We start from the raw sequence: 23,199 nt of genomic DNA on the forward strand, positions 1-23,199 counted from the left end.
AAGACACAATTTAATCCATAAACTGAAGAATGACTCTTCATGCTTATCTACTCTGTCCTGGGCCCTGGTAGTCTGGCCTCTGGGGACTGTATAGTGCTTAGAGTAAGGTTCAGCCTCTGGGAGGGGACAAGCAAGTGATGAGAAGGTCAGTGGCCTTGTGTGTGTTCAGAGATTGAACCCAGGGCCTTGCACATACTAAGCACATGCTTTACCACAGAGCTAAATTCTCAGCCCCTCAACAGTCTCTTTTTGATGTTCCGTGTGTTTCCTACTGGATGCTAATACAATAAGAGGTACCCAGAAGACAGACCCTCAAAACAGGATTCTGCAATAGCTCACATATTTTATAAAAGCACAGATGGTCTCTTTTCTAGACATGTGGTGCTCTCACAATTACTCAAATTATTACTGGTAGTGGTGAGGGATGGAATGTGGGCCCTGAGAAAGGAATTAGCAGATAATCACAGCATATAAGGAAAAATGTGGCACCTGTTTGTTAAGGCCATAGAGGTCATGAGTGCATGACTAATGAAAACCAAATGACTTTACAACCCAGGATCATATCCTGGATGTTATCTGATCCTTTAAATCATAATTTTGACATTCTCTGCATTATTCTTTTGTTAATGGAAATAGTGTTTATAGTGACAGACTCAAGTAGATGTTGAAGTAGCTACATGAACAAATGCCTCACTCTTATGGTTCCTGTTGTTATTGCTTTACCACTTTTCGTCAACCTAAACCTTTGACTTCCTAGAGTATTCCATATGACTAGTTAAACTAGGAAAGTAAGCATGAGCCTAACTTATAGATGGTTCTCGGTTCTGTCACTTTGGGGCCTGTGGCAAGGCTGTACATCATGGTAGAGAGCATACAGCATAGGAAACTGCTTACCTGATGGTGATCAGCAAGCAAGGGAGAGGGGACCTAGTGTCCCAATATCTCCTTTAATTTCATTGGCATATTTAACTTCCTCTAACTAGGTTCCCTCTCTTAAAAGTTTCACCATCTTCCCAATAGTGCCATAGGATGGTGATCAAGCCTTCACCAGATGGATCTTTGGAGGATGTTCCAGATTCAAATAATATCAGAGAGCATTTCAACTCTCATAAAAAGAAATGTGGACTGAAATACAGACCTATGTAGATTGGCTAACGGATTGGCCAAGATTTTTAGAATATGAAAAAGTAAGATTGGTGTCAAGGTGATCTATGAGAGAAATATTAGATCAACTGGCCCAGAATGTGAAGATGTTTGTGTGCCATATAAATGCCCACCAGTGCACATCCACAGCAGACGGCCCCCCTCAATAAGTGGCTCAATGTAATGTCCCATTTTGTCAGGGGTCCTCAAGACAAACCTCAGATTTGATAATTTACTAAAAGGACTCACAGAACTTAAAATTAACTTTATATTTTATATATAATATAATGTAATATATATAAAACTTCATATATATGTAAATATATGCATATATATGCAAAAATATATGAATCCAGGTCAATCAAGAGAAAAGGTATATCTGGGAGAGTCTGGAGGTCACCAAGCATGGGCTTCCAGGAATCCTCTCTCCTGTGTCCCACAAGGTGCACTTGATTCCCCAGCAACAAACTGCAGCAATATGTAAGATAATTTTTGTACCACAGAATCTCACTCAAGCTTATGACCAGAGTTTTTATTGGGGTTTTTAAGGTACTGTGTGTCTATGACATTATAATTTATGAAATTTTAAACCCACCAGAGAAAGGAAGGTGTTCACCATCAATTACACTGCTTGCAGAATCTAGATGAGCAGGAACAGAATGATTCAGGCTCTGTGCATACACAAGAGTCCTATCTAAGAACTCAGTTACCAAGAACCAGGAAAGGGCCAATTATACAAGCCAGCTTTTTTGAGAATATGCAACATTTGAGCAACCAGGCATTTGAGTTAACTTTTCCACACATATTTAACCTGTTGATGTAATTTAGCCTCTGTCAAAGAGGCTTGCCTAAAGGGCCCAGGATAAGTGGCCATAGAATCAAGAAGAGAAGCTCTGTATGGACTCAGCTATATGGACTCAGCTATATGGACTTCGTCTTATCAAAACTGATTTGACTACTGTCAACTGTTCAGTTTTCCAAAGGCAGAAAAAAAAATTCAAAAATTTTCAAAAGCCAGCATTTATTGTCAGGGTTATTTAGTGGACAACCTTCTATCACCAACAGGGCAGCTATTTGGCCTTCAGAGACAGATACTCATTTGTGTTTTGGATTAGCTTTCCCTAACTTCTAAGTTTCTTCCAGCAACAACAATCAATTGTTCATATTAGAATGGGTCTAAATTTGGACTATGTTTCATGGTATGTATTGAATTCAGATAGTATAAGTTCTCAAAGTTTTTTTTAAAAAAAAATGTTTTACAAAAGTTGCAGCTCTTTTAGAAATTGTCTAGCAGGCTCTCTGGCTATTATCAGAACTCCTCCACACCCTCAAAGAAAAAAGAAATTTACATTGTGCCTGGTGCAGTAGTGCACATCTGTAATCTTAGCTACTCAGGAGGCCGAGGCAGAATAATACAAAATTGGCAAGTGTGAGTCCAGCATGGGCAACATAGAGAGACCTGTCTCAAAATAAAATAAAAAGGGATGGGAATGTAGTTTAGTGACCCCTGGGTTTAAACCCTAGTACTGAAAATAAGTTTTTACAATGTATTATAATTCATTTTCGTTTCCATGTATGTATAAATATTAGACTTATATTGTCAATAACTAAAAATTTATTGCTGATATTTTTGTGTGCAAAAGTGTTATATTTAAAAATCATTATGGGGAAAATAAATATATTTACTATGTTGGATCTTTCATTCCACGAACATGATACATCAAGTTTATTTGGGCCTTCATTGATTTATTTCATCAGTATTTTGCAGTTTTCAGCACATGTAACCTACATTTGTTTTGTTAAAATCATATATAAGTATTTTTGTGCTAATATAAATAATACTGTTTTATAATTTTGACTTTTATTTGTTCACTGCAAGAATACAGAAGCATGATTGATATAAACATGTATTGATGAGTTATCCTGTGATCTCAAATTCATTTAATACTCCTAGAGTGTTTTTTAATAGATTCTTGGGATTTTTTCCATTAATAATAATGGTGTTTTTGGTTAAAATACTTTTGCTTTTTCCTTTCTAATCAATCTGTCACCACTAAATGCAGTAATGGCTTTAAGGATTTTTTTTTTTTTTTGTAGATGCCCTTCTATTCCTATTTTGCTAAAATTGTTTTGAAGAATGAATATTGAATTTTATAAAATATTTTTGGTAAATCTATTGTTCAGGTTGTTTTTCTTCTTTAGCATTAATATCATAAGTTATATAGACTAGTCTTAAATTTTGAGTCAGCTTTCCATTCTCGGGATAAATTATGTACTTTAGCCCTTTTATATGTTGTTGAATTTGACTTCCTAATATTTTGTGGAGAATTTTTGTGTCTGTGCTCATGAGTATTAGTCTACTTTTCTTTCTCATTAAGACTTTGTCTGATTTTGCTTTGCAGGAGAGATATTGATCTGATTTTCTTTTCTTACAAGGCTTTTGACTTGTTTTGTGTGAGTAATCAATCTCATAAAATAAATTGTGAAGTATTCCCTCATCTTTTTTTTTTCCTTAAACAATTGGTAGAATTTATCAAACTAACTGGGTTTGGAGACTGGTTTGCTGAAAGTTTTTGACTAAAATTCAATTTCTCTTTTAGGTATAGGACAAACAACATACCAAATTTTTCTTATTTGCCTTATTTAATCTCTAAGATTCAAATTTGAAGATATGGTGTATTTGTAATATTCCCTATTGTTCTAACACTTTTAACGTCCTCTTTTCTATTTCTGATATTGATCATTTTGTTTCTAATGTGTTTTTTTTTTTCTGGGACAGTATGGATAGTGGTTTAGCCCTTTTATTTTTAAAGAATCAGTGTCTTATTTCATTGTGCTTTCTCTCTTTTTTTTTACTATTTTCAATTTCATTGATTTCTTCTCTTGATAGTTTTCTTTCTGGTTTCTTTGGGCTTAATAAGTCTTCTTTTTTTGGTTTCTTATATTAGAAGTTTAGATTATAGATTCAAGGCCTTTATTCTTTTCTATTGCACATACTCAGTATTATAAATCTTTCTGTAAGCATTGCTATACCTTCAAAACACAAATTTTATGTTAGGTATTTATTTTTATTCAGTTAAAAATATATATTCTATATGCTCTTGAGACTTTTTCTTTCATCAATAGGTTCTAGAGAACTGTGTGGATCAATTTTCAAATATTTGGGTATGCTCCAAAACACCTTTCTTTTATTGTTTAATTCCATTATGTGTGGGAGATCTACCTTGCACGTGACTGGGTCACACTCCCCGTGGGTGCTGAGGCGCTCAATCACAGAAATGTTGCAGAGCTTTCCCCACCCTTCTTGGGTTCCCGAGGGTTGTTGTCTCATGCATGGGTGTGTCTTGCTACAGCCCCATGGGTGGAGCTATGCTCACCTGTTCCCTTGTAATATAACCCCTTGCCCTGTTTAGGATAGAATCTTCCATGGAAGTGTCTTGTGTGTGTCCCCTTCTCTTACTGTGCCCTTTGGGTGTGGCCTACCCAGGTGTCAGTCAACCTGCTGACAGTGGACATCATGAAGATAGACTCAGCCCCCTAAAACCTGATCCCTTGCCTCATTTGAATAGCTTCTCCTCAATAAAAGGGGTCAGCACGGGCTCTCACTCTCTTCTTGCAGACCCTTAAGGTCAAAGGAGCCGTCACAGCGACCCCAAAGAAAAAGACATTTGTGTCTCTTGTGTGGTTATTTTGTGCAGCCCAATTAGCCCAAATTAACTGGAGTGACCCCTGAACCTTTTAGTCACACAAAAACCCAGCAATTATGGTCACAAAATGCCTTTTGTATGATTTTAACTCATTAAAATCTGTTAAGGTTTGTTTTATGGCCCAGCATATGGCCTATTGCTATGAATATTCCATTTACACTTGAGAATAATATGTATGCTTCTATTCTCAGGTGGACGTTCTATAAATACCAGTTAAACCAAATTGGTTTTAGTGGTTGCAGGTCTCTGATGTCTTCTCAGATTTTCCATTTGTTCTATTGTTTACTGAGAGGAAAGAGTTGATGTTTCCATGTGTATTGTGGATTTGCCTATTTCACCTTTCTCTTCTATGTTTCTGCTTCATTATTTGATCCTCAGTTTTTTAATAAGGTCCAATACATCTAGAGTCATTTTGTCTTTTTGATCAATTTCACCTTTTGTCCTCATGTAATATCCCTTTAATCCCTAGTAATCTTTCTTGTTCTAAAGTCTACTTTGTCTAAAGTTAATATAATTACCTTATCTTTCTTTGATTAGTGTTTCTTGATCTTTTCTTTCATATAATGTTTATATACACTATAATACATTGAGTGGATTTCACATAATGGCACCGTTGTGTCTTCTATTTCAATTCAATCTGAAAACCTCTATCCTTAATTATTATATCTAGACCACTTACATTTAGTATGATTATTGACCTACTGGATTTAGGTCTATCATTTTATTATTTGATTTCTCTGTTCATCCTTTCTGTGCCTTCCTTTAGAATGTCTGACAATATTATAGTATCATATTTTAATTTATTTTTTTACTTTTTAGCTCCTTGTATATTTTGGTGGTAGTGGTGTGGTTCCTTCAGGGATTATTATAATAACTTTTATAATCTATTTGGATTTAATATTTTATCACTTAAAAAAACCTGAAATGCCTGGCCACCAAATAGATTTCATGGTCTCCTTCATTTTCTTTATGTTCAGGCTATCATATTTATTATAACTACATACATTGAAAATCCCATATTATTGTGTTACAAGTTTTGCTTTTGACACTCATATATTTTAAAGACTTTAAGAAGAGAACGTAGTCTATTTTATTTACTCAGTTATTTTCCATGTCTGTTGTTCTTTATTTCTGAAGTTCCAAGTTTCTCTCTGATATCATTTCCCTTTACCCTGAAGATATTTCTTTAGCATGTCTCTTAGAACATACATGTGGCAACAGACTCTCTTACAATTCATTTACCTGAAAATGATTTTATTTATCCTGAATTCTTGAAGGATATTTTTACTGAAAAATCATACTATCTTCAAAGCAGCACTGAGCAGGGCAGGATATGAAGATTCATTTAGTCTAAGGGTAGCTAAAAATTTGAAAAACTGCCAATTAGATGAATATAAAAAGGAACTTCATTTTTCCTTATTTAGACTCAATGTTGCTTCTTAAGGGACTAGTCAACTTAAGGAGGACAGCACTATATTTTCCATTCTGATAAGCTTGGGCTAATCTGATAATTTGTCAGTCAGATTCAGAATTTATTACCATCAGTCATGTTTGAGATTTATGTTCAATGAGAGGGAGGGATTTTTATATTCAATGGAAAATATGTGACCTGTTCTCTGTGCCTCCACTCTACCCTCAGTCAGGGCACCCATATGCAAGGAGATGCTTTGGGCATGATCCAGAGAAAGCAATCCCCTTCTCAGCGGTGGCTTCATTTTCCTTCTGTGGCTGGAATGATTAAACTCTGAGTTTGGCAGTTTGGTTTCTCACCTAACCAGTCAGATGCTGGCTCTGTCCTGTAGCACACTACTGGTCTATTATGCTCATCTGGGCATTTCAACCATGCATAATTCTAGTGTCAGCATCCTAAAGGGTGAAAACAAGCAGATACAAGTTCACAGTTATAGTCTAGAGGCAAATCTCAAATCCAAGGGGAAACAGTAAGGGGAGATCTTGACCCACCTCTCACCTGTGTTAGTCAGTTTTCCACCACTATAACAAATATCTGAAATAATCAATTTACAAAGAGAAAAGGTTTATTTTACCTCAGGATTTAAGGGATATCAGTCCATGATTGGTTAGTCCTGTTGCTCTGGGCCTGAGAAAGCACATCATGGTGCCAGCATGGTACTGGCTCATCTCATGGCTAGCATTAAAATAAATAAATAAATAAGAAAGAGAAAGAGGACCAGCATATCACAATCCTCTTCAGGGCACACCCTTCATGACCTAAAGACTACCCACTTTTTAAAGGTTCTACCACCTCCCTTGTTCCAGGGCACAAGATTTCAATACATGGGCCTTTGGAAGACAATCAAGATACAAACCACAACACCACCTGCTATGTTTTTGACCACTCAGCAGATACATGAAAAGTGGGTGTTTGTTGGTCTCCACATTCAGAAACAGATGTTCCCAACCTTTCCAGAAGTAACACCTTCCCTTTGTTGGGAGACCTTCTGGGGAGGATAAAGTTTAAATCCCTTAAGAACTCTCTTTTCACCTCTCTCATACTCACAGCACAGCTCCGGATGGAAAAGTCTAGTGGGGCAGAGGGGAAGTATTTATTTTAACTAAAAATAAACATATTCCCTTTTGTCCTTGTTTCTGAATTTTCTCCACTATAAGTCATCACTTCCCATGTAATCAGCAGGTAAAGAATAAGGAAACAACAGTGTATTTTTAAAAAAAGTTATGATGTGATATTCAACACTAGAATTCAGGATTTGAGCCTTTTTATCTCTCCTATATTCTAGACCTTAGAGGCTGTGGATTTACAATTTAAAACTACCTACAGGTTTTACTTATCTACATCTCCCACATCTCTTTCTCCTCTATCCTTTCTCCAAATTAATGGTGTAATTATCTGCCCAATTTCACTCAGTTCAGAAAAGAGAAATTACCAAGGGTACCTCCCTCACTCTTATCAACTATATTCTATCAGTCATTAAAATCCTGTAAATTTCACCTCAGCAACATTATCTCTGTCATAAGCCTTTCCTCTGTCCCTCTATTGTCTCATTTCCAAGTTTCACCACCTTTTGCTGGAATGATTATAATACCCAGTGGGTGAGTCAAAGGAACCTCTCCCCACACACAGTGCCACTGAGCTATCTTCCCAATAATGGGACCAGCTTCTTTCCCTACTTCAAAATATTTCATGCCAGTGGTAACAGCCTCATACTTTAAAAAGGAAAATGGGAAATCAGAAATTTTTCTTCCCTTTCAAAGAGAATAGCAATTTTGAAGGAATCCTGAGTCATAGACTTCAAGATTCTGTTTATTCAAACATTGTGTTGTAAATTCCTCCTCTTTGCTGATAACAGAAGCTCTAGGAAACAGAATATCACTAAAGGAGCTAAACCAGAGATCCTAGTTGCTAACTAATCAAATCCGGTTAAGATCTAAAGTAAGATTAAATTGCTCATGCTGGATCTGTTCAGTACCTTCAGTGACAGATTTCTTTAGTGTTTGCCTGCCATTTTCCAGTAACAGATAAGAACTCTGTTATTGTCTAATTGTTTTATTAGCCATATTCAAAAAAAAAAGCAAAACTTTATGTTTGTCAGTAATACAGGGTTAGGAGATGATCATAAATCACAATTAGCAATTGCTAAGTAGGTAATAAAATTTCTTGTTGTTAATGACCTTATCAATAGTATCATCCCTCTAGTCCTTTACCCTGTCTTTTCTTCACAGTACTTATCACCAGCTTAAGTGTTGTATTTGTCTATTTTGTCTTCACCAGAAACTGAATGCCTTAAAGGCAAAGGCTTTGTTTCACCAAACAGGGGTACCCAATGCATTTTAATCTGTTGTACACATCTATAGCCCAGAGCCTGGTTCAAAGCAAGCTTCCAGTAAATATTTATTTAAGGTTAAGAGAGAGAAAGTAAATAATAAAAAAGTAAGGAGGACTTCCCCCTAGAAACCAGAAATGGCTTTTACATAATGAATTACTCTCAATGAAAGCATCTTAATAGTCATCGGAAAAAACCTGGAAGGAGGAAAAGTCACTTGTATATGTCCTATTACACAGGTACAGACTGAAACTTTAAGTGCTGTCTCAAGGCAATTTAAAACAAGACAAAAAACTTCGAGACTCAACAATCTTAACTCTTTACGTCAGACCCAAGAAATGGTTTGGCTCCTGTCAGAAATTACCACATTTGGCATGATTATTTCTCTCACAATAAAAACACAAGAGGCGGCATTAGGATAGAACAGAGTAAATGAATCATTTTCGACTGTAACATTACACTCGTTTTTTTTAAATATTTGGATCAGCTACGAGGATAAAGGTTGGAACAAAATAGAGAGCACCACTACCCAGAGCAAATATGGCCGAGAGGGCTTCCCAGCCCGCACCCAAAATGGACGCTGACTGTGACGTTTCCAACCACAATCCTCCACTGGTCCCGCCCCACCAACCGGAACCCCGGCTCCCCACTATGCCCACCCTTCCTTCGTAGGCTTTCTCATGATTGGTTGTTTGTACTATTTACATCTTCTCCGGATGTGGCGTCGGAGACTGCGCGCGCACAGGCAGTAGGGAGCGGGTGGAAGGCGAGGAGGTGGGGTGTGCACGTTTCGCAGGCCCGGAAGGGGAACTGCGTGGAGGAGGTGACCGGGAACTGAGGTACTTCTCCTTCGAACCGACTTGAGACCCTCTCAGCACTCTTTAAAGCCCGCCTTATGGGGCGTCTGGGCGGTACTGGCGGGGTGGGGGCTGGAGGCGGCGGCTCCATTGGCTGTCACAGCTAGGCTGCGGGTCAGAGTCGCCGTCCTGTGGGTGACCCCCATGAATGAGCGGCATCCTTGGGGTCCCCGACCAGCGGACAAAAGCCTCCCTTGCTGGTTGCTGCCGCTTGGCAACAAGGTGCTGAGTCATCCAGCCTCCGAGCCTCACTGCCGCGGCCTTGGCAGATAACGGAGCGACCAACACGGGGGTGGGGTGTCGTAGAGTGTGCGCTCACTTTGGAAGGTCGGAGGCTTTCCGTCGGTTTAGACTGGGCGCCGGAGCTCGTGCCTTATGTAAGGGGCGGTGGTGTTTTATACAAAATTAGCTATTTGTTTAAGAGGTCTAATACCTGTTCAAGGTCACCTTTAACTTGTGGTAGAAGCGGAATTCCCACTCTGGGTTGTTACAGGACACCGAAGCCCATTCTGCCCCAGTCAGTGGACTGAGGAAGGTAAGGGTTGAGATGATGTAATGGCATGCAAGTACCAGAAGGTCTTGGTATTTTCCCAAAGGACAGATGTCCAGTGTTGTACACCATTCATAGGTCCAGTGGCAGTGATGGAGACATTCATCTGTTCTAAAGCAAGAGTTTTTAGCTTCGGGGGGCGGGGGCTAGTTAAAACATATTACTAGTTCATTTCTGGAAGTAAACCCTTTAGAAACAATGTAGGACCAGGAGTCTACGTTTTAAGATGCATCTTGACAGTTTTAAAGCGTGTAGTCCCAGGATCATCTATGTGGTCTGAACACTGTTTTGGTCACGTTTTCTGAACGTTAAAGATGAAGAAAATGAGACACAGAAGGATGGTCACTTGCCTCAGATTCACTACAGATCATTGGCAAAAATGGGCTAGTAGCCCAAGTTGGCTTACACTTCTCGTTGCATTCTTACCTGTCATAATCATCTTAGCATTGCAGAAAGACATTTACCTGACTTCTTATTGAACACTTCTCTGGTGTAATCTCCCTCAGAGCTAAGAGAATCAAAATTTTAGCAAGCTTTTCTTTGAAATCACCATTGTAACATGAGGAAAACCTGAGTAACTGAGTTTGCTTTTAAAGATTAATTGCCCTTATTGTAGTTGTAGAAAGGCATAAGTAATAAAGGCAAAATTACATATTTTAAAAGTTATCACAGACTTTAATCATGTTAAAAATAGTAACATCCATTTTGACTTACACATAACTTCTCAGAGTCATACATCCTATTATTGGTCAAATTGGAATTAAAATCTAATTTAGTGGTCCGTCCCAAACTGGGTTCTATGGGATAGATTTCTTAAATTAGAAGAGACTGGCAGAGGCCTCCTCATTGAAAATTAGAGAAGTTGCTTTATTCCAAATTTTTGGCCCTACTAAAAGATAAGTTATTCCTTCTATCCTCTTTCTCTTCCATGTCCTTCCTTATAATTAATGGATTTTGTTTGGGGTTTTCTGTTTTTTGTTTGTTTGTCTTTATAACTAGCGGTTAGATCTGCTTAGTAAACCTGGTGTGTCACCATGCTGGCTGCAAGGTTTGTGTGTCTCCGGACACTACCTTCCAGGGTTTTCCATCCAGCTTTCACCAAGGCCTCCCCTGTTGTGAAGAATTCCATCACTAAGAATCAATGGCTCTTAACACCCAGCAGGGTAAGGATAATTTGAATGTTTTCCTATTGTCTTTTTCAGTCTTTTTAGTGTTTGGCTTCTCTTGATGTCCTGAGATTGGTTTGGGTTGGCTTGTTTGGGGAGATTTTTTGCTGCTTTTAATGATTTACAAGTAACAATTTACTAAAAATAATTAATAGTAATAGCCAGCAGGTGGTGCACTCCTGTAATTCCAGCAACTGGAGAGGCTGTGGTAGGAGGATCATAAATTTGAGGCCGGCCTAGCAACTTGGCAAGGCCCTGTTTCAAAGTGAAAAAGGATGGGGAATGGGGCAGGGGCTTGTAGCTCAGTGGTAGCATGCTTGCCTAATATACACAAGGCCCTGGTTTTAATCTCCACGTGGCAAAAAAAGAAAAAGGACAGAGTGCCCTTGGGTTCATTCCCTATTACCAAACAAAAGCAAATAAAAAAACAGTAATGTCTCTAATTAGATGGTTTTCCCCATCAATTTTCTTTCATCCTGGTTCTTTTTTATTATGTATGAAAAAGGGCTCCTATAGCTTTTCTTTGATTTACGTCTCTTGGGGTTTCTCACTCAGAAAATTGAGAGTAAATAGTAAGGGATCAGTAGTTACATGGTGGGTGCAACAAGGAAATTTTGAGTGGTGCCTATAACCAAATGCTTAAGAACCGGAGGTATTTTCATATTTTCAGTGAGCCAATGTTATCTTCTTTTTTTTTTTTTTTTTTTTTTAATTGTAGATGGACAGAATGCTTTTGTTTATTTTTATGTGGTGCTAAGGATCCAACAGAGGGCCTCACACATGCTAGGCAAGCTCTCTGCCACTGAGCTACAGCCTCTGCCCTCCAGTGAGCCAATGTCTTATTAATAAGTTAGTAAAGATATTATTTTAGCTCTTATTCAGAGACTGATGAAATCTCTCAGGTTAGAGAGAAGCCCATTTTCTTTTACAACAGAGTTCTCCCCTAGTAATCAAGTGAGTAGGAGTGTAAGTTTTGAACTGTGAGATAATTAAGGAGAATCAACAGTAGCTAGAAAGTCAGTTTTTCCATCTTGGAGTAACTGTTCCAGCATTGCAAAAGAGCCAAAACAAAAGCAGTAGTCATGGCTTCCCTTGACTTCATATTTAGGAGAAAGACTTTTTTTTTTCCTTGAACCAATTTTACAGATAACAGAATATGGCTAATGAATTATTTGTATTTTTAAAAATACTACTAGATTCTCATCTTGAAATTTATAATAATTCTGGGTATATAAATAAAATATGTAATTTATGAAAGGAAATAATTCTGAAACTCAAACCTAGAAGTGTATAATAAATTAGTGAATCACCATGAAGAAGAAGCACAGTTTGCTCCATATTTAATTTGGTTGAATATTATTGACATTACATTATAGAGAGTATCAAATTTCTTTTAACTATAGAGTTTTCTAGTGTAAAGAGAGCCTCTGTTTTATTATTAAACATATTGTTTGGGTATGGATAATATATCTTTGTACATATATATCAGGAGTATGCCACCAGGACAAGAACTGGGATCCGCCGTGGGAAAACTGGCCAAGAACTCAAAGACGCTGCAATGGAACCATCAGCGGAAAAAATATTTAAAAGTAGGTGGTAGTTTTTAGTTTTTAACCTGAAGTATATGATGTTTTAAGAAGTCCACGAATAGCTTCCTAAAAATATCTACAAACCTGTATATATGTGCATTTTCTGAAAGAAAGGTCATATTTCTGTCAAGGATCTGATGATCCAAAACACATTAGTACTTTGCATTGGATTCAGTGGTTCCAGGTTACATGTATTTCTTCCAGTAAAAGTTTTACTTCTACTTTTTTTTTTTAAGGAAGAAATATAAAAGATTATTAATATGCCATAATTTTAAAGGTATAGTCTGTTAAGGAAGTTCATTTAACATTATATAGAATCTTCATTTGAGCATATAATGTTAAGAATATGGCACCAAAACATACGTATTCGGAAAAGCCTAGCTATCTAAGAAGGGACCTTTCAGAAATGCATTACCTTAAATAAAGTCACTTCAGTTCACAGTTTGGATTTCAGCTTTGCTAATTCCATAACTAGATTGTTAATCTTCCCAGTGCTAAATAGTCTTATAAAACAGCAGTGTATTACAATGGGAAAAAGCCCTAGTCAATTACTAGGTTGATCCTAGAGAACAAATCACAATTCTATAGCAACAGCATAGTAACGTTCTTAGTAAACAAATTTAAATTGAAGGGAAAGATGCTCTTTATGACATCTTTGTCCATTGAGATAGAGTTGACAAGTTAATTGTTGGTACTCTAAACAAGAGCATCCTCTCCCTTGACTGTACTGCATAAACACTGATTACATTTTTTTTTTCTTCTTCTTTGGTTCTCTTTCTAGATGCCATGTAAGCTTTATCTTTGCTAATACTACTTTAGGATACAGTATAGATGATTATTTATAAATATTTTCTTTTTATCTTTTACTGTCTAAAAATTCCATGAGAACATTACCCCCCCCCCCAACTTCTTTTAATAAAGTGTTTCACAGAGTCATCTCCACAGCTGTAAACATACTGGCAGACCCCACCAAAATACTGTTGGAATGAGGTTGAAGGCTAATAAAATCTGCCCCCTCCCATTTCTAAATAGGAAAAAGCTTTATCCCATTTCTAAATATGTTGGCCTCAATTTCAAGTTCTCCTGCCTCAACCTCCCAAGTAGCTAGGATTGCAGATGTGAGCTATAGCACCTAGCTCATCCTCCCCCACCTCCACCCCTTTTTTTTTTTTTAGTGATTATTACACCTTTGTTTCACGGTGTTCTTCAGTATGGTCTCCTGACCTTGAGAACATTTCTATATGTCCACACAAGATAATTCTAGCTATTATGAAGAAATGCAGTATATCATTGATGCTCCCCTAATAAATGTCAAGAAGGCTTTACCTCCAGCACTTTAGTGTAGTTGAGACATGACAGTATTAACTTATATTTTCTCTGTGTTCTGCAGTTGATCAGATGGGAAGGTGGTTTGTTGCTGGAGGAGCTGCTGTTGGTCTTGGAGCATTGTGCTACTATGGCTTGGGAATGTCTAATGAGATTGGAGCTATTGAAAAGGCTGTGTGAGTAAATTTGTTCCCAGATGATCCCAGAAACCTTCCATAAAGATTCCAATTCTCATTCTTTAATCTTTAACCTTTAGTCACTAGTGGAATGTTTTATATCCAGTCTTCATCTATGTATATACATGAATAAAAATAGAATCACTTTTTGCTTTTTTGGCCTATATGTATTCAAATCCAAGTAAACATCTTTTACCAAGGCTATACATGTTTAAGCAAAGAGAAAATATGTTGCTTTTTAGTTGTGCCAAAAGTTTATGTTTTATATTATTTAATCTTTATAGTAACTTCAAGTTATACTTAATTACTTTCCATGATAAATGAAGTGAATACAATTGAGAATATTAAAGTGATTTATCCTAATGTCACTGAGCCAGTGAATGATTCAACCAGAATTCATATCCCTAACTAACCATGTCATGTTTCTTACAGAATTTGGCCTCAGTATGTGAAGGATAGAATTCATTCTACCTATATGTACTTAGCAGGAAGTATTGGTTTAACTGCTTTGTCTGCCTTGGCAGTGTCTAGAACGCCTGCTCTTATGAACTTCATGATGAGAGGCTCTTGGGTGGTAAGTCAGCTTTTATTTTTCTTGTAAGTGTAAAGATCAAAAGATTAGATGAATTATACTGGGGTAGTAAATGGAAGTATACAGTTTTAGGAAAGTTGTAGTTCAAATGATTATATGACTTTTTAGTATAGCTGAGATTAATAAGGAAGTACATTCTTAGCTGCTATTCTTTGTTGAGTATAAAGCATTCTGTGCTATTAAGAGTAGGATAGTGCTGCCACTGTTATTCCTAAGCTTCTTGGCCTTATGTAAGATTTTATGTTCATTGAATATTTCTTGAACGCTTGGATTTTTTTACACACCAAAATAAGATTTTAGATGGGGGCCTCTTCACACTATTTAGTATAAGCTGAACTGGACTTCATGGTATGGGGTATGTAATAAAAAGTAGAAAGCACAAAAGTTAATAGAAAGACTGTTTCTATCTTGGACTCTTAGAGCATTTCTGTGAAAGAGACATTTCATCGGGGCTATTGAAGGTTAACATATTTATTTGATTTTTAGAAAAAGGTTAAGTGTAATCCAGCTTTGCCAAACAACTTGAATAAAGAAGAGATAGGAAAATCTAATTTGAAAAGGGGCTTACAATCCCAGTAAGAGTAAAGTTTCATGTGTTTAAGGTGTGGAGTGTAAAGAAGACATGGTTAGAAAGATTTCTAAGCTAAGGTGATTACCTAAGTCATTGAAGGCCATTAAAGAGACTAAAAAAGCAAAAATATGGTTTGTATTTGAATGTTCAGAATTGATGTGGAAGAGACATGAAACAGGTATACCAACTGTGCCTTTATAACCTCTGAAATGTAGGATAACAACCTTAACTACAATAGCAAATGAAACTAAGGGAAGAGATGAGAGAGGTTATGTAGTACTTAACCAGTTCCCTCCGTCAGGAACCCAAATCCATCTAACTTTCAGATTTGTGGTAGTTCCATTATATTCTACTTTCTAAGAAGAGAACTATTTATGGTATCATTACCATTTGGACACTTAACATAGTCTAGGATCATGCATATCATGAATCTCTCAGCCTAGAGGTTCATGAATGCACATGAACATGGTTAGTCTCACCAGCAATGTCAGTTTGAATCAAAGGTGAATAATTTAAAACAATACTTTTGTAATAAAACACAAAATATTTAAATGTATATAAAATTTTAAGGCCTTAAAATAAGACTTAAAGAAGTTTTGAGCTGCAGCTGTACCCTCAACCCTCTTTGGTCAAAAGATTATTCTACTCTGCTTTCAAGGATAATTAAGTAAAATCGTTGGGCAAATCAAACACAGGTGCTTCAGTAATGAAGATGTAGCCTTTTGGAGATGAGATAAAGTGAGTTTGCCCCAAGTGCTTTGGAATAGAGAGGCATCTGGCACTGCTTTCGGGCAGTCAAAGTGCCTAACAAGTTCAGAAACTCAGCCTTATAGCAAGGAGGTGTGCATAGGCCCAGTAGACACCAGTCAGTGTACCTGGAATGTAGAATGTAGAAAGGTAAAAGGCAAAAAATGAGACTGAATCATGAAGGACCTCTGAAGAAAATAAATGTAATTTTAGTAAAAACCCTGAAAATGTTATGCATGGAGGCAGCATGAAGTTTTTGGTAATTATCTCTCCATCGGAAAATTTTCTTCATTAATTGGGGTTTTTTGGTCCTCTGAAAAAACAGCTGTTCTGCTTACCTGTACTTTATATCGTAGGCTGAAAATTCTGATGCCCTTGGGTTAGACAGACAATACAGATGAATAAGGAGGCCTGGTATGGCCCATGGGATTATAGGCATCTAAAAACATTTAGATTTTAGGAATAGTTGATCAAACAAAGCATATCTGCTGTCTGATTTTATCCAAAGACTGCATGTTTGCAATCTCTGCCTTAAGTTTCTTGAAAATGGACTCACTCTTATTCCTATCACACATGTTTCTTCTTGTCATAACACAACATTTAAATGTTACAACCTTGGAAATCACCTAAGATAGGCAAAGAAAAGGAATGATGACAAATTCAGCCACAAACCTGCAGGTACAGAAATGTGGGGTCTTATATCTCATTGTTTTCCACATGTTATGACATTCACCTTCAATTTTTCAGATTCTTTTAAAAATTATTTCAAGGAAATGTGATATATATATGTGTGTGTGTGTATATATATATATGTGTGTGTGTGTATATATATATGTGTGTGTGTGTATATAAACAGACATGTATGTTGTATAGTAAATATATGCATTTATAAAGATAGAGACATGTATATTTCACATGCTATTTGTGTTATATTAGAATGTATATTTTAATCAAAAATAATTATTCTGTGGTTTTTGAGAGAATTTTGTTAATTGTTAAAAGATGTTGGTGCCAGTCCATTCTCCACTTGTATACTTGAAGCTGCAGAACCTCATATATAGCAGGAGGAGGCACTTCTCCTAACTTAACCAAAACTGAAATAAACCATTGCCTTAATGTGCTGGGAAAATATAGAATTCCATTTATCCTTTATAAAAACTGGTTTATTAGAAATGCCTAATTGTATTTGAAACTTATGGTGTCAGATATTTATAAACATCTTTATTTTTATTTAAAGATCTGGTGTTTCTTTGTGTGTTTTTTCTTCAATGTATTTTAGACAATTGGTGCAACCTTTGCAGCCATGATTGGAGCTGGAATGCTGGTACACTCCATATCATATGAGCAAAGCCCAGGCCCAAAACATCTTGCTTGGTTGCTACATTCTGGTATGTTCTGTTTTTAAATTGTTACTGAACAACCTTGAAAACTGTGCCCTTTTTAAGTGGCTCTTCACAGTTGTAAATGATTGTTGTAAATGTCAACACAACTAACATAAGTTAGTGAAATGGTATATGTAGAAAACAAAATTTTCTGTAGTCATTACTGGTTACATTATTGCTTAACTTTGCTTTGAAAGGTTGTTTCTGATACTAAGACTTTAAGCCACCCCAATATTAAATACGTTCCCTGTAGCAGTCTAGTATGTGCATAGATTTACCTTTGTGTATCTTATCCAGTGTCAGGAGTATTTCAAATCTGATACATATCTTCTGAGATCCCCTTTTGTCTGGTATTTTTAGAAAAAGGGAAAAACTGAAGGTATAGAAAGTTGCTAAAATGTTTGTTGCCAATTACAAAACTGATGGGAATCCTAAGAGAAATGTCACAGGTCAAAATTTTTATCCAGTTATCTTTCCTAGAACAAAAGGTGTTTTTAAATTAACCATCATCATGAAATACAGTATGCCTTTTTACTTATTCATACCATATTACTTGATCTAAAAGTGGTGCTCTTGCCCAAGAGACACGCTAGTTTTGAAAATTCAGCATGAAGATAGGTAGCACTTGTCTGTTCTATGTAAGATAAACTACATTTAACAAAAGGGTAACTTCTACTCAGCACTTGACTAATGCCTTATCCAGGACTTTTTTTGTCAATTAAGGAATTACATTTGCATCACCTTTGTTCTTTAAATTAATAATGCTTTCCACTATCATTTTTATGAAGATGTTTATAAATATCTGACACCTAAAATAATTTTTATAAGCTATGATAGCATTCTCTAGTACACAAATAACAACACTGTCCTGTAAGTTCCTGTATTTTCCACTTTCCATCATAACACTCTTGCTCTTATTTTACTGTATTCCCTTTTCGCAGCACTAGTTTTCATTTTTGTTTTTTAAGCCTTTTTACTTTAATTCTTGAATCTATAATTTTGTAAAAAACTGATAGTGGGTTTAGATCCAAATAGTGAGCTACTTGGAATTTTTATAAAGTTACCCAAAATTTAGGTTAATGTTTGTTATAGGTTGTCACTGACTAGGAAATAATGTTAATGTAATAATAGAATTTGGGTAGCCACAGGTGTGGGTTGTGGAATTTGGAGGGAAAGCTTTTTATAATATTGCTTAAAACAAAGCACAATATTTTAAGATAGTACATTCAATATGGCATTTGTTCTTTGGTGGTTATTTAGTAAATACTTCACAAAAACTTGCTCTTCCTCCAGGTGTGATGGGTGCGGTAGTAGCTCCTCTGACGATATTAGGGGGACCTCTCCTTATTAGAGCTGCATGGTACACAGCTGGCATTGTGGGAGGCCTCTCCACTGTGGCCATGTGTGCCCCCAGTGAGAAGTTTCTGAACATGGGAGCACCCCTGGGAGTAGGCCTGGGTCTCGTCTTTGTTTCCTCACTGGGTAAGCTGCTATGCTCTAACATTTTTAGTACTTGGTTCTTATGTCCTGAAATATGAAACACTCAAATATTATAATTAAGAGTCATTCTTTAAAAGTTGTTTTAAAAGTGTATGCTAATTTGGTTGGGTTTCATTGATGTAAAAAAAAAATCTTATTGGTTTTATAAGATAAAATCTAAAATGGTTTAGAGAACATGAAAATTGCTCTGATACAGGAATCTTCCTATGATATGGGCAGGAGACCCATTGGAGGAATGAATGCCATGGATTTTTGAACAATATAAGTAACATTAGAACATCTACTCACTTGTCTTATTAGTTGTTCAGTATACCAAAGATATTTGAGTAATTAAATTATTAGTCCAGTTATAAGAAATTCCTTTTTTAACAAATCTTAATTTATTTTATTATTTTAGTAATTAATTAATTAATTAATTAATCAATCTTTAAATTTTGGTTTCAGGATCTATGTTTCTTCCACCTACCACTGTGGCTGGTGCCACTCTGTACTCAGTGGCCATGTATGGTGGATTAGTTCTTTTCAGCATGTTCCTTCTGTATGATACTCAAAAAGTAATCAAGCGTGCAGAACTAGTACCAGCATATGGGTTTCAAAAATACGATCCCATCAATTCGTAAGTAGTCTTTACCATTGTTACTGTTATGGTTTTTTTTTTTTTTTTTTTTTTTTTTTTGTCTGTTTTGTTTATGGCTTTGTTAGTTTCTTAGAGTAGTACCATAACGAAATATCACAAGCTGATGGCTTAAACAACAGAAATTTATTCTCTTACAGTTCCAGAGGCCAGCAGTATGAAATTAAGGTTGGTACCTTTTGAGGCCTCTGAGGGAGAATCTGTTCCATGCCTCTCTTAGCTTTTTGTTAACACTGGCAACCGTTGGCATTTCTTGACTTTTGTAGATACATCACTCCAATCACTGAACTTGACTGGCATTCTCCCTAAATGTCTCTCATTGTCTCTTCTTAAAAGACAACCAATCATATTTAGAGTAAAGGCCCATCCTAGTCCAGTATGGTCTCATCATAACTTATATCTTGGTTACATCTTCAAAGACCATATTTCCAAAAAAGGTCATGTTCGCAGGTACCAGGATTGGGCTTCAACATATCTTTTGACGAAACACAGTTCAGCCAACATCAATGACTTTATCAAATTTTACCATTTTATTTCTGTTGCAGTTTTATCTCCTGTCTCTTAATAAACTGTGTGTGTATCCAAAAAACTAATCATTTTGCAACTGAGTGTAATATCTATATACTCGTCCAATTCAAAGTATTTTACCTATTTTTGTTAATTAGGCTTAGGGTGCAACAATGAGCTCTTCATCAGTTTTTTGGATAGTATATATTTGACAGACTTGTGTATCCAAAAAACTAATCATTTTGCAACTAAGTGTAATATTTATATACTCGTCCAATTCAAAGTATTTTACCTATTTTTGTTAATTAGGCTTAGGGTGCAACAATGAGCTCTTCATCAGTTTTTTGGATAGTATATATTTGACAGACTTTAGAACTAAAGAAAAGGTAAGTATTAATCACATATTTTTGGAAAATACATAATCGACTTGGAATTTTTAAAGGATGAGTCTCACTCTAAAAAATAGATATTCTTCATCATACAGGTTGTATTTTGAAGATATTGAACTTTTGTTGACATTTAGTATTATATATTCTCTTTTTCCCCCTTTGGATTCTACCAAACTAGTTTATTTTATTTTTAAAAATTTTCTAGAATTTCATGAAGTCTGTCACATTCTTAAAGTAATTTGTTTCTCTTTATCTAAAAATAAAACTTAATGTAATGGTTTAAAAATTGTTGCTGTAAAGCTTACAGATTGGAGCAATTTTCCTTAGGGGATTAGGGTAGGTATGTTATATTTTAAAATGCTAGACTTGTGTCTAGCAAGTTTTTAAAATAAAGGTGTTTTTTTTGGTTTTGTCATCTTGATTATTTCATTGTCTGTCACCCAGCCTATTTTGCGGTAAGCTGTACTCCTAGCAGATGGTCAGAGAATAGACTAACGGTTTTAAAAACTGCCTATAATATTTTATAAGATTGGTATATTACAAGGAAACCTTGTATTTCATAATTTAGGGCTTCTGTTGGCAATTAAACATCATATTTTTAACAAATTTCTATTTCATGTATTTAGAACAGATAATGAATATTGCTTTTTCTTTTACATATTAAAAAAGCTTTAGAATTGCATCATTTATAATGGGCATAATTTTCTTTCCTAGGATGTTGGGAATCTACATGGATACACTAAATATATTTATGCGAGTTACAAGTATGCTAGCATCTGGAGGCAACAGAAAGAAGTGAAGTAACAGCTTCTGGCTTCGCTACTGAATCAGATGTCTTGCTTGTTTAATAGCACATATTTGTCACATAGTTTGTACAAGCAGCTTTCCCTGATGTTTAGAAGTTAGGAACATATGTTGTCAACATGTTTAAAATGTTCCAGTAATGTGATCCTTCAGGTTTGCTTTTTCTTCTGGAGAATAAATTCAATAGTTCTCTTTCAAATAAGCACATACATTTCCAATTTTCATTTTTAAAATACTATAACAAAATATGAAATCTAAGGTTTGTGTTATAAGAATTTAAGCTTTTAAGTTTATTGGGTTAAGTTAGCAAACTCATGTTTGCCTGTATATTTGGGGGGGATGCAGAATGTTGAAAATATGGGTTTTGGTATAGAGACCAGAGAGAAGCAAAAGGTCATCTGCAGTCTTTTGTTGAATACTCATATGTCTTAGCTATGTGATCATGGGAAGCCAATAAGAGTCATCTAGGTATTTGGAACAGTTGCTATTTTCCCATGTGTCTATGAAACAGAGGTGATTAAATCTGCTCTGCTTCTCGTTGATGTCTTTACATTGTGGATATAAAGATTGGCTTCTCATTGTTAGGGCAATCCAGAGTGTTAATCATAAGGAGAATTCCTGATAGAATTATGTGAGTTTTAATTTTGAATCTTTTGTTTCAAGATAAAATATTTATTCATAACATGAAACTTGATGCTTTTTTTTTAATACACAAAAGATGTGTTTATAATTGCTTATCTCTTCAAACTCAGGAGCCTTTTTCAGAAAAGTCTGTTGCTTACACGAGAGATTATGAAAGCAGTTTTCTCATAAAACTGTTGGTTTCTTGCATTCCCTCTGAGACTAATAAGCACTTAACAAGCAAAGCAAAAGTAGTGTTTGTGAAACACATGAATCAGACGTATAGTAGGGAAAGTGCTTCGTTAGTGTCCACTAGCAGTTTTCTTTCTGTCCTGCATAAACCACTACTTAGCTTTTTTGTGATTATAAGTTTTTTGATACAAGAGTTATTTTTGGAAGTCTTTAATGAATGGAAAGAAATATGTATGATTATTGAGATGATTGCTGGTTTTGAGAAATATTTATTACAGTAATCCAGAAATAACTATTTTAACCATCTCAAAGTATATAGGATGCTTATTTCTGAAATAATAAAGGTTTCAGCCAGATGGTAATTGGTCTGCTTTTTCCAACTAAACCACCTGAACACCATTTTAATAGAGATTTATTTGTTCAAAACAGCAACTTAGGCATTTGCTAATAGTACTTGTACCTCTTCTGTCTCTATTTTGCTATTGCAGCTTCTTAACCCTTATTTCTTATGTGACTTGACAAGTTTCTTAACCTTTCTTTGTTTAGTTTTTCTCTGTTAAATGAAGGTAAAGCCTGCCTCACAGAGTTAAGGTTAAATGTGCACACACTTGGTAAGCATTGTATAATTATTAATTGCTGATGCTGGTTTGTTAGTTTGTTTCCCTAAATAAAAATTATAGATGCCAAATTTCCCTTTCCCCATCGAATATCAATGTAATTTTAAAGTGAAATATCAAAGGGCCTATTGTCTTTAGTCACATTTTAGAACGGAAGTTTACATCCTTATTTTAAAATCCAGATGGTTTAATTTCAACAATGATAGCAGGCAAAAATTGATGTAGAATGTAATGTTGTTGTTTTTTTAATTTAGCGGCTTAGTATTTTATTACAGTACTTTTTGTAACTTTATCAAGACAGTGAAGACTATATAAAATAGAAAAGTGAG

At 35.7% G+C, this 23,199-nt stretch overlaps 1 protein-coding gene and 1 non-coding gene across 3 annotated transcripts; both read left to right on the forward strand.

Annotated features, from left to right (window-relative positions):
• Window positions 1–2,403: 2,403 nt before the first annotated feature.
• LOC143381722 (U7 small nuclear RNA) lies at window positions 2,404–2,465 on the forward strand. The gene has a single exon (XR_013088886.1). It is a non-coding gene; the product is annotated as a U7 small nuclear RNA (small nuclear RNA).
• Window positions 2,466–9,394: 6,929 nt separating this feature from the next.
• On the forward strand, window positions 9,395–22,609 carry Ghitm (growth hormone inducible transmembrane protein). 2 transcript variants are annotated; one of them, XM_076834301.1, is made up of 10 exons: window positions 9,395–9,489; window positions 9,950–10,042; window positions 11,057–11,220; window positions 12,713–12,812; window positions 14,203–14,314; window positions 14,747–14,888; window positions 17,504–17,612; window positions 18,900–19,088; window positions 19,551–19,722; window positions 21,351–22,609. In XM_076834301.1, the coding sequence occupies exons 3-10, from the start codon at window positions 11,092–11,094 to the stop codon at window positions 21,433–21,435; spliced, it is 1,038 nt and encodes a 345-aa protein (XP_076690416.1). In that variant the 5' UTR covers window positions 9,395–9,489; window positions 9,950–10,042; window positions 11,057–11,091; the 3' UTR covers window positions 21,436–22,609. The 2 variants fall into 2 exon arrangements, with proteins under 2 accessions (XP_076690416.1, XP_076690415.1); XM_076834300.1 differs by lacking the exon at window positions 9,950–10,042.
• Window positions 22,610–23,199: the final 590 nt, after the last annotated feature.

Source organism: Callospermophilus lateralis, chromosome 15 (genome assembly GCF_048772815.1).
Source record: "Callospermophilus lateralis isolate mCalLat2 chromosome 15, mCalLat2.hap1, whole genome shotgun sequence".
NCBI classification, from domain to species: domain Eukaryota; kingdom Metazoa; phylum Chordata; class Mammalia; order Rodentia; family Sciuridae; genus Callospermophilus; species Callospermophilus lateralis.